We start from the raw sequence: 12,037 nt of genomic DNA on the forward strand, positions 1-12,037 counted from the left end.
TTAACAAAAACAAACATAATTATAACAACTGTCTCTCTACACAAGATTTGTGACACAAAATAAATGTAGAAACTTTTGTTTTTTTTCTCAAGGTGGTAACTAAGGCCTGGCCGTAGAGGAATATTGAAGCCCTGATGTTTTGAAAAAGTGAATCTGCAGACACAATCTTCTGTCATTGTGTAGGGCTGACTGAGCAGACTGAGCAGCATTGTGTTGCACAGAGGACTGCTCTATTTCTCTGTCTTCAGGCTGCATTTCTTTGTCTTCTCCTCTGCCGGCTGACTCACTCCTGCTTTTGTTTCTGCAGAAATATAGACAGAGACATAAAAGAGTGAGAGAAGAGGCTGGAGGCTGACGCTGGAGATTTTAATGGACTTGTGCAAATAAACAATAAATATTTACAGCTTATTTAGTATTTCTCCAATTTTTTTCTTTTTGCTGCTGTGCTTTTTTTTGGGGGGGGGGGGGGGTTGCATATGAACAATAAGGTAAGCGCGTAATCAACATATTGCTACATAAACATTACATGCATTTAGCTTTTTATTGAGTACTATGGGCATTAGTAAATTTATTATTTTATTAAAGCTTCCAGAATCACTGGGTGTTCACATGAGTACATGTCAGAAGTAGCAGATACCAGATGAAGCCTGAATTTAAACCTCTGGCGTGGGATCAATAAAATCAGGGGTTACCCTGATTCTGTCATATTCTCTATTTGCTGTCATCCCTCTAAACCTTCTGCCTGTTAAAACGACATGATAAATGAAACAACAAACCCAAAGCATGTTTTGGAAAGCACAGGTGTGTTGATGATGCTCGATTTCCACTCAGGTGAAGTATTCAGCTGAACCAGGATAAAGCCCAGACCTGCATCTCTCTCTCTCACTCTGGCTATCTGTAGGTATCTGCACACTCATTGCTAATTTAGTATATGGTTGTCAACATTATTTTTTTTTGTCATGCTAAAATAAATAGCTAAAAATAACAGTCTCTTTCTCTGAGCTGAGTTCGGCTTTTGTCTGATATTTGAAGACTGAGTAGTGAAAAACTGAAGTGCAGTGTTGGGGAGTAAATGGTAAATGGCCTGTATTTGTATAGCGCTTCACTAGTCCCCAAGGACCCCAAAGCGCTTTACACATTCAGTCATCCACCCATTCACACACACATTCACACACTGGTGATGGCAAGCTACATTGTAGCCACAGCCACCCTGGGGCGCACTGACAGAGGCGAGGCTGCCGGACACTGGCGCCACCGGGCCCTCTGACCACCACCAGTGGGCAACGGGTGAAGTGAGTAACTGCATTTCGTTAAAGTTACCATTTAAATAGGTGATAATTAGAATACAGCTACTTTGTTGAAATAAATGGATTACACAACAGTCATTTCCAGTTTCATATGTTAGGCTATCCACACTCTAATTTTAGTAATTCCACGCATTGCCAGAAACCCAAACAAACGGTTCTAATGTAACAACGTCCTGCTAATTTTGGTGGCGTCAGTTAAACAATGGACCCGGAGCCAGCACAACAGAGGCAGCACTGCATGGGCAGGAATTCATTTCTTGTTTGGCAATTCCGACACCACTTCACATTTAAAGAAGAAAGGAATGGGGGAATATGACTGTGCAATGCAAACTCTGCCAGCAACCAAGCTGCTCTCAGCATCAAACCCAAAAAAACATCTGGAAGTCAGTTCTTTTTAAAAAACAAATGTTAGCCTACTGCAACTACCTGTAGCTGAGGTAGCTACCTGGGTTATGTGCCACTTCAGTACCTTCGATCTACTATTGCTGTGTGATTTATTACTATTACTGAAGGCTACTCGCGATATACCAAGTAATCCAAAGTATTCACAGTATGTTGCTCACATTGAGTAACTTAACAGAATACATTACAAATTACATTTTGGTGCATGTATTCTGTAATCTGTAGTGAATGCATTTAAAACGTAACCTTCCCAACACTGCTGAAGTGACATCATACCTGGAGGGTATGTCCATCGTTTATATACAGTGTTTGGCATTTCACTGTCATGGTTTATAATATTGGAACACTTAAGGAAGTGAAGCATCATTAATTTTACTTGTGCTTTCCTTACTGTGACAGGTCAAAATGTGTGCTGTGAAAGATTTACAAGATGGAAAGCAGAGAGAGGAGACAGACTTGTTAACCAGCTGATAGTGGAGCTGGAACAGGTGTGCTGAATCTCTCTGATGACCCAAGACTTCACACCATGCATGGATAAATCAGATTGGGTTTTCACGACCCTAAACTGTGCTTCTCCAAACATAGCTCATTAAATGTAACTATGTAGTTGAGCTAAGATTTGTATTACTCCGCATCCATGAGGCCCACACTGTCGCTCAAAATCCAAATGTGTGAGAAATTAAGTCAAGTGAGTCAACCAGCCAAGTGGTGTGTTACCTGCAATGGTGAACTTGTAGTCACAGGTTTCCCTTTGCTCACATGACACTTACTACAGTTGAAATCAATGAGCAGCATTTGTATCATCCTATCAAATGATCAGTAGCCAGGAGTGAGCTGTGTTTGTCTCAGCATGTGAAATATGATTTAAAAAATTTATATGAATTTTAAAAGCGCAAGACTGGAGAGATGTTGGGCTTATTTCAGCTGTGGGTTCACTAATAAGACCATCAATGCCTCATGAAAGATTTTAGGACTCACAGCAAGTCATAGAAAAGAAATAATACATTTCAGCGAGAAAGAAAGAATGAAATACAGAAAGGGGAAAAAAGACAAGCTCTACATGCTCCATTTGCACCATATGCCAGTATTAGCTCTCCTCCTGCCCCCTTTTCCCAAACCTGATTTTTCCACTCGTGTGTGTACCTTCCTCTCAGGGTATTTCAGCCATGTCGGTGCTCTGTGAAATGGGGATCAAAGCCACTTCACAGATGTTTGTTGACGAGCCATGATTATATGACAGCAAGCCAAAGCTGTTTCGCAGTTTAACAAATTTAAATAAATCCTGCCGGCTGCGTGGAGGATGAGGAGTCCCCTGAGGAAAAGACCACGTTGGAGACATTTTCTGCAAAAAGCAAGGCTCTAATGACAGTTATGTACCTGCTTGTGCATTGTTTTGTTGCGATGAGGGATCTGCTACACTGGCAACACTGAAGCAATCCTCTTTCTCCTTGGTGAGGGGACACTCGAGCCCACCGGCAGCCTCTAATAGACTCTCCCTCGAGAACTCTGCAGAGGGCAGAAAGACGAATGGTAAACAAGATGGAATGGAAGTTCAAACTGAGTTGAAAAGGATGAAGATGTTTTCGTTATTTCAACTAGTCTCATCAACAATTGCACCTGAAGTGTCCAGTTGGTGATCTTTGAGCAAAGCTGCCAACAACTGATGTTAATAATCATTCATTTATTTCCCCTATCTTGCTGTTAACTCCTTTCACCCGGACTGAGGACTTAATCTGCAGCTCATCTATAAGGTGAATAATGCAAAAAGATTGAAAAAAAATGTCAGTGTAAAGCTTTTGAAGCTTTTACACCACAAACACATCTGTGTTACAGCGGATTTAAAAAAATGGCCCTGTGCTATTACAGCTTCAGAAAAAAAAGAGTCTTGTCCACTCATGATGCATTAGTCCCGGCCAATTACTAAAGTGTACACAGTGTATGCCGTGACCTTGTATCCACCTTCCATTACACTGAACTGTTATCCCTGACCCCGAAAAACTCACCTCTGGTTTTGTCATCAGACAAAAGCAAAGCCAGGAGATAGTATCTGTTATGGTGCTGCTTTGATCTATAGGAAGTGCTTTTTTTTTTTTTTTTTTATTAAAGGAGAGTCAACATTAGTACTGAATATTACAACAATCTGACAAAATATCAAAACCAAACTACCTGGGTACGGCTAATGGTTTCTGCAGTGAAACCCTGTATTTGGTGAGGTTTCACTGGAGGCTGAAAAAGTTAATTCCTAATGGAGCCTTTGGGAGCACCCTGACCTATTTAATTTTTTTGGTGCTGTTTGTTTTGGCTCTAAAAAGGGCCTCAAGGACAGCCGGGCTGCTCTTTGATAATGCAGAGAAAGTGTTTCCTTATCTGGACAGCAAAGTGAACCGAGAACAGAGATGGTTATAAGACGTTTTCTTTTTATCAAATCATTTTAAATGATTTGTTGCATGATGTGTCAACATAATTACAGTATGTCATCAAAATAACATAAAAGTTAAAATATACTAATTATGTTAAGCTAACTATATTATTTGTACTAGATATTTCCTGTTTTATTCCATCTAGTCTATCATGCTAAACTAAACAAGCAGCTAGCTAAATTTTTATTGATGATACTGAGACAAATGTGGTTTCTTCACATCGTGACAAGGAAACGAACAATTCTTTTAAATTCTGACTTTTTTTTAAAGCATATTTCCTCATATTCTCCCATTTTTATCTGATGCCTTTGTTTCACGTCTACCCTCCCCCTTTTCTCCTGATCCATCATCGATTTACATACATTCCTTACAGACATCTTAATGTTTCTTGCCTCATTTTCTTCTTTACTTTTATCCCTTTTCCCCTTATCGAACACCCCAGGGTCATATTAATGTGCTGTGTTTGTTATTTCCAGTATTTTCAGCTTTTTATGATGCCACACGGCATGGCCTTCCATCTTCTCCTTCCACTTTAGGACCTTCATACTGCTTCATAACCATCTTTTCATTCGTTTCTATACCCTTTCCCCCCGCAGTCACCCCTCAGGCTTTATTCATAAATTAATTTATGTTTTGTAAGCAATATTTATTCCCCCTTATGCTGCACTGACTGACTGAGATACAAAAATCAAAAGCAACCAAGCAGATTTACACAAGTATTATATTCATGTCCAAATAAGGGAGAGGAAGTAGAAGTTGAGTTGGTTACAAATAGAAGGTGAGTAGTTTGTTTCCCAGTTCTTCCAGTCTGCATGAAGAAATGTTCAGAACCCCAAATTGTCTCTGTTGCATCCGTCAGAGTGTGAGCGTAATAACTGAAAGTAATTAAAGGCATTTTAACAACAAAACATTGTATGACTGTGAGTGTGAATGTAAGTATTTTGATTGCCGTCCACTACATCACAGGGTTTTATAAAATCTCGTTAGATAATTAATTGAAATAATTGCTGAAATCCGAAGAGAACAAATATTTTACAAAAAACAGGAAAAGAGGAAATGTTTATGCTCATCCATCAAAAATCTTAGCGCCTCTCAGAAATATGCTCTTGTGCCCTTTGGAGGAGTTTGATTTGCAGGGTTGGGAAGCACAGGATTGAAAAACAGCAAAGGCACTGAGGCCGAGCAATATTCAGCTAACAATCCTCATAGGGTGCACAATTATAGCCGCTTTTCCACGCCTATAGCTGCCACTCAAAGCTGTTTTGCAGAACACGTTTTCATTCTGTCACTTTGTCAATGTCATGTCTGTTGGTATTGGTGAGTTCTTTGTTCTGCAGCTGAGGGATCTCTCTGCGGCTCTCTGAGCTTCAGGCTTTTCAATGCATGCAGATGGAGGGGTGGATCATTCTGTCCGATGTAATGATGGAAATGATGATTGCTTGTCGCTAAGCATGACGGTATGTAATGTAGGTAGTAGTAGAGGGTACTTTTTACCCGTTATTTGCAAATAACTCCTACCTACTGAAATCCACTATCACTCCAAAATATGATTTGATAGGTTGTAGAGGTAGATAAATATTCACTCATGACCATATTCACTGAAGATTATCTTAAGGGAAAATCAACATAAACACAGAAATACGGTAGGTCTCAGTGGACCAAGTGTTGAGTGTTAGTCTTTGTGCCTAAATTAGTACTGTAGCAGATTTTAAGGATGCATCTGTTGCTGAATAAGCAGCTGCAAGCACACAAATTAAATCCTGCTTGACAGCCTCCGCACATACCCTCCATTTGGCAACGCAGTTTCTCAAAGGCCTCTGCAGTGGCCTCATCGTCGTGGGGGAGCTCCTCTCCCGTGGGCACAGAGTCGGGGCTGGGCCGGTCTGACAGGCAGCTCTCTGAGGAGCATTCGTCTCCAGCTCCCTGCTGCTGCCTGTACAGGTGGTGCTCTACCAGGAACTGTAGCTCTGGGAGGTAACAGAAGAGGTAAAAGAAAAGCAGGGAAGAGAAGACGAAAATGACAAGAGGTTAGATAAGTGGAAGAGCTATCTTGCAAAGGAAGAGGAGGTGGGTTTGTAGGAATATTGAAGTTAAAGGGTAAATTTAAAGTGCAAAAAAAATCACTAGGGAGGTGAGAGTAAGGAAAGAAAGAGGTGTGAGATGAAGGCAGCCAATGGGAGAAAAGATGGGTCATGAATAGCACAAAGGTAACAGAAATGAAGGGAAGTGTAGGTGGAAAACATATTGTGGGTTAAGAATCTAATAAACTGGCAACATTTAATTAACCCCCTGCACAGTTTGGAGTGACAGGGCAGGTAAAGACACATCAGAGTTTGGATATGAATTCTTTAATCGCTGTCTCCGGCCTCCTCCATCTGTGGTTTATTAGTTTTAATCCCCTTGTAGTAGGAAACTAAAGCACACTGATTATCTCCTCTGCAAGAACTGACTCATCACACTCAGAGCATGCAGTTTAGCTGTAAAACTAATTGAAAAGGAAATATCCTAGAGCTTCCTATTTCTTTTATCTCGTCTTTAATGTTCTCTTGATTCACTTTTCGTAAACGCTCCATGTTATTGCACGTACTTTGCATAAAACCATTTACATGTTGTGTTTGTATGTAAGCTGAATTGGTCTCTTAAAAATGGATTTGCATTAAATTGCTGGGTCCAAGTACCCCAAAAAAGTAGAAATAAAGATAAATAAATAATTTGCCTGTTTCATGTGGTGCAGGACCTTAATCTCAAAATTAGAGACCCACTTTTTAAACTGAAAACATAAAAACTGGGACGAATTCTCATAAGATAATGGGAAAATGAATGAGTGTTGGATTGAGTGCCGACCGGGTCCACATATAACACTCAACACCAATAACAACATGTCATCAACTTAAATGAGAACACCTGGACTTCCACTGGATGTTTTTATTTGGGTAACGTTTGGATTTGATTCCTTTAACAAAAACTACTTCTATAACAATTTTAATGTTGAGAGGTTTAAATGTGGAGTGATCCGGCTAACACTGGCAAGCCACCCTCTTAGCGAATAGAAATCTTTCATTTTGTGCCAAAAATTTACTTTTTTGAACTAATGCACTTACTGTATGTATGAGGCGTCAGCTAGTTAGTTTATTTTTTTTATCTTGGTGTTCCATCAGCTTTTTGCTGAGCAATATATAAAAAAACCCCCTTAATACTAACTAATATACTGCAATAGTTTTCGATTTCAATTGGATTCAGTGCTACTTATATAGCACCAAATCACAACAAGAGTCACCTCAAGGTGCTTTATATTGTAAGGTAGACCCTACATTAATACATACAGAGAAAAACCCAACAATCATGTGACCCCCTATGAGCAAGCACTGTGGCAACAGTGGGAAGGAAAAACTCCCTTTTAACAGGAAGAAACCCCCAGCAGAACCAGGCTCAGGGAGGGGCGGGGCCTGTTGCGACTGGTTGGGGTGAGAGAAGGAAGACAGGTTTTGGTTGCAACAATATTTTTCTGTGTGGTAATGAATAGTGTTAGTCATAAAGAGCTGATTTATGATCAGTTGGTGTTTTATCAAAAGAGCACACAACAATTTAACAGAGATTACACAGAGTACTGGTTTATGGTACTTATTATCATTTTGACTTGAGCAGCTTACTAACCTTCTTCTTCAGTCATTACCACAGTCTTCACTGTCTTACAGTAAAGTAGTGACAGAGTATAAAGCATTGTCCTCCAAAGCCAAATGTGACTTTTGCATTTGTTTCTCAAGCACCAAAAGTGTGCTATAATACTTAAAGTACCAGCATCACAGTTACTGTAGTATTGATGGCAATGCTTATAAAATAACTCACCTTTCATCGTAGGCGTTCCCTTTTGCCCTTTTCGCCGTTGCCGAGGAGAGTTCAACAAGGCTGCCTGTGAAATATCAGCGCTGCGCGTCAGCTGGGCAGAGAGCTCTTAGATTGAAGATATTACTATAACATAGAACTAGCTTAAAATTGAAACCCAGAATTCACATAATTTCATTTTCGTAATCTTGTTACAACAAAATCAAACTTTAATAGACAAGAAACTAGATTACCTTGTACAGCTGATTTGGGAGACGATCTTCATCAATTTCTATGAGAAAGCAAACAATAGAATAAGTACAGGATTAAATTATGAAAAGGCAGACACACACACACACACACACACACACACACACTTGATAACTGCACAGAAAGTTTCCACGTATTTCACAGTCTGATTTTAACAGCTTATTCTTCAGTGTGAGAGCACTGTCGCTGGAGCACTTGTGTGTTTGAACAGTGTGGAGCACAGTGGATATATGGTGACCTCCAGCCAGATGGTTATCTGACACGCTGTAACCACAAGCACTGCAATATGGTTTGCTCCATTTTTATCCAGAATTGTTGGTCATAATGTTTTATTTTTCATCATACGTCTGAAGGATTCTTTTTATGATCCACTTACATCTTTCACATAGACCCCTGTATATGCTCAACAGCTGTTCTCAGATACACACCTAAGCACGTGCAACACTCTTAAAGGGAAGTAAATATACATCATACTGTGGTGCACTCTTGAGCAGAGCTTAGTTTGACTGCAATTATTCACATATTATATAGATGCATAAAATTCTTAAGAATTTTAAAATGTTCATATAAAGTATAAAACTTTTACAGCGAGGGAAAGAATCTAAAAGACTAGGCTACAGCTGCCTGAAACACTGAAATATTCTTTATTTGTTGTTAAGCTAATTTAGTTTGATGAAACTTGTGTGCTTGTACTGAAATTACATTTTAAAAGCAAGATTTTAACTTCTAGTTAATCACTTACAGAGTTTTATAGCACTGTTTATTTGAATACAGTTTTTACTTAGCAGTAGAGGACAGGTCCAGCACAATATGAAGTATGAATTCTGAAGCTCACGGGATGAAGAAAAACTCAATAAAAAATCAATATATGAAACACGGCTCTGTTCGAAACAATGAAGAACCGAGAAGGAAAGAAAATACAGCTCACCAGAGTACAGTGAAACCATTAACCGGGATCAATAGCGAGCGTTTTGAACTTGGATCCAAATCAACGTTTTACAGCTTTAAACTTTTTTTTTCTAGGACACCACCTTGTTGCTTGGCAACCTATGCATCCCCAGGCATTGGGAAGGCACTGTGTGTGCACCAAAATATTCCCACTAAAAAGTATGTGTTAGACTGCTGAAAAATGCCACTGATGTGCTTGTTTCTTTTTTCATCATCGCTCTCTCTCTGTCTCTCTTCACCACACACATGCATGGGGGTGTAAGAAACACGGTATAAAAGCCAATAAATGTCATTTAAAAAAAAGATTCATCCCCGTGAAGCCGAATCCTATTAACACAGCATCCCAGGAGTTTTAGAAGGTTCATATGACATTATGGATGTTTTTCATATTAACTTGTGGGCTCTCCTTTACGTCTCCGGATCATGTTTGATAAAACAGTCTGAAATTATCAGTGAAAAAATACGTGTATTCTATGTTTCTTGAGCAGCACTAAAACCTCTCACTGTGTTTGCTATGAGAGGCTGCAAATATTATCATTAGAGTAAATATGTCCTGCAATCCTCAATATGATAAACTGAAGAAAGTGGCTGGATGCACGGTTGTGAAAATATATGTTAAAAGGTGGTCTTGTAGAATTTTTCACATTAAAAGCTTGATAAAGTTGATATATGATAAAGTTGCCTCAGTAAGAGGCTATGGCCTTATTTCTATGTAGAGTGTAAACCATTAACTATCATTAGCCAGAAAAACAACAAAACAATATCCATACTCGCTGTAACACCTGTGGCTCAGGTGGTGGAATTGGAAGGTGGGTGGATTGAGCCCACAGTGTTATGCAGTCTGAATGCTGAAGTATTCTTAAGATACTGAACCCCATATTGCATCGACTGGAACGTGTGTGTGTGTGTGTGTGTGTGTGTGTGAAATGAAATAGATAAAAGTGCTGCATGAATGTGATTGTGGTTGGGTGAATAAGACTTGCTAGGGTATACAGAAGGCTGGGGGGAAATGGTCCCCTGCATCCTTGACCCTAATTAAAAACTTGCTTATGTTTATGTTCAAATTCCTATTACTTACAATATATTGTTTATTTTTTTTAAATATGGTCCCCAGAAGGACAGTTAAGCTAATTTTGCTTTAGTGCAAGCCTTACCCTAACAGTGACGCAACCCTCGTCAGATTCATGTGCTCGTAACATCTGATTGCATAACAGCTAAAATAATATATACCAGTCTTGTTATCTTGTTGTTTACTCAAATAACAATCATTTCAGTTTTATGATGTGAAATATAGACATGTTGCAAAATTATTGTGACGTTCAGTAGACGTAAAGAAAAAAAAGACGGTCGCCTGGCAAAATACAACCGCTTCAGTGGACCAAAATTGTGCGTCCAAAAATGAAGTATAAAAGATGTCACTCTGACATCACCTCAAGCAGCAGGATACTATTTGACATTTTAGACTGCAGCCCAAAATGTATTTGTGGTTATCTTAGTTTTTCTTAGGTTTTATGATGATTTAAGTTAGTATTTGGGATAAGCACAAGTTTTAAAATGTTTAATTAAATCAAACAGCACAACTATTAAAATGTGTAGCAGTAGAAAAGCTAAAAAATAACTTGGGTAAAACAGAAAAATTGTTCACATGGCTGATATTCAGATTGTTTTGTCTCGTGTTGGGCCCATCTGTGATGCAGAATGAGAGAAAAGGCCAATAAAAAAAGCCTTTTCAGCACTGATGAGTCTATCACTGCAGCTCCCAGCTGACTGTCTGACACGACGCCAGATGAGAACAGAGAGGGTCTTCTGCCTCCACTTTACTCTGCCAAGCCGCTCCAATTTAGCTATGCACTGCTGGTGTCTGTTTGAAGCTGGCCTGGTATATCTGATAAAGAAAAAGCAGCCTTGCAATAAATGAAAAAGAAACACTGTTCTCACACTTTGCATCTGAAAGGCTTGTTTTTCTGTGTTCATGTTGCAGTTTGTTACTGTTGGTTACAGAGAAGATGGGAGGTGAAGTCTTTGGTTTGTGGACAAATAATAATTGCCTGCTTTTAATTTTAAAGGCAACATTGTTCCTCCTCCTACACTCAATCCCCAACAAACCAGCAGCCACTTAATGCATAAGGCAGATATCAGCAGTTTAAACTCGAACAACCGTATAATGTTGAAATGAAAAAAAGGCTTAAGGGCTGGAAGTCTGTGTCTAAAGACTGATCAGAAAAGTGTCTTTCCTCTTGCATATAACAGAAAACCCACTTTATTATTAATAGTATGTGCATTTTAATCAGCGCACACACCCACGCGCCATTCTTTTTTGTTATGCTTTGTTTTGTTTTAATATGCTTATTTGTATTCTTGTCAGTAGTCACTTGGCTTAGGTACAAAGATTCAGTCTTGCCTAAAGCTGTTGTTTTTAGGCCTGCACCTAAAAACAGCACAACACAAAACTTCCTGACGCCTTTTGGATTTAACATAAACACAACAATCACGCTGTTTTTAACATCCATGGCATTAAAATAGAGTGTAACATAAATACGTTCTTTTACTTTGTGCACAAAGTGGTAGGTCTGTGAAGAGTGTGCTATTTAGTTTGTCTTATTCTTAGTGAAACATGGTCTGTATGTGTAATATTCAGAAGACTACACATATATATGATTATATCATATCATATCGGAAATTCCTACTAGTTTTAAATGTGCCAAAGTGTGTCAGGTGCCAGGATCCACTCCTACAAAGACAAGCTGCTGCTGCTTGTGCTCATGTTATGTGGTTAAAGTATTTCATATATAAGAGTTCCATAAGTGACGCTGCTCTTTTGCATTTGGAGAAATGTGAACACATTTTTAAAAACTAGTGCAACAAGCA

The 12,037-nt window shown here is 39.0% G+C and overlaps 1 protein-coding gene across 2 annotated transcripts in view; it reads right to left on the minus strand.

The window, feature by feature from the left end:
* Positions 1-230: 230 nt before the first annotated feature.
* LOC146632816 (protein phosphatase 1 regulatory subunit 1A-like) overlaps positions 231-12,037 on the minus strand; it is a 29,605-nt gene continuing 17,798 nt past the window's right edge. For both annotated transcript variants that reach the window (XM_085354729.1, XM_085354728.1), the window contains exons 3-7: positions 8,206-8,243; positions 7,976-8,039; positions 5,914-6,096; positions 3,087-3,215; positions 231-301 (exon numbers count right to left, since the gene is read on the minus strand). In XM_085354729.1, coding sequence (XP_085210855.1) covers positions 231-301; positions 3,087-3,215; positions 5,914-6,096; positions 7,976-8,039; positions 8,206-8,243 — 485 coding nt within the window. The remainder of the gene's footprint in view (positions 302-3,086; positions 3,216-5,913; positions 6,097-7,975; positions 8,040-8,205; positions 8,244-12,037) is intronic.

The sequence above is a fragment of the Diplotaxodon limnothrissa genome, linkage group LG5, assembly GCF_057381915.1.
Source record: "Diplotaxodon limnothrissa isolate DT_005_m linkage group LG5, D_limnothrissa_male_GT1.1, whole genome shotgun sequence".
Lineage (NCBI taxonomy): Eukaryota > Metazoa > Chordata > Actinopteri > Cichliformes > Cichlidae > Diplotaxodon > Diplotaxodon limnothrissa.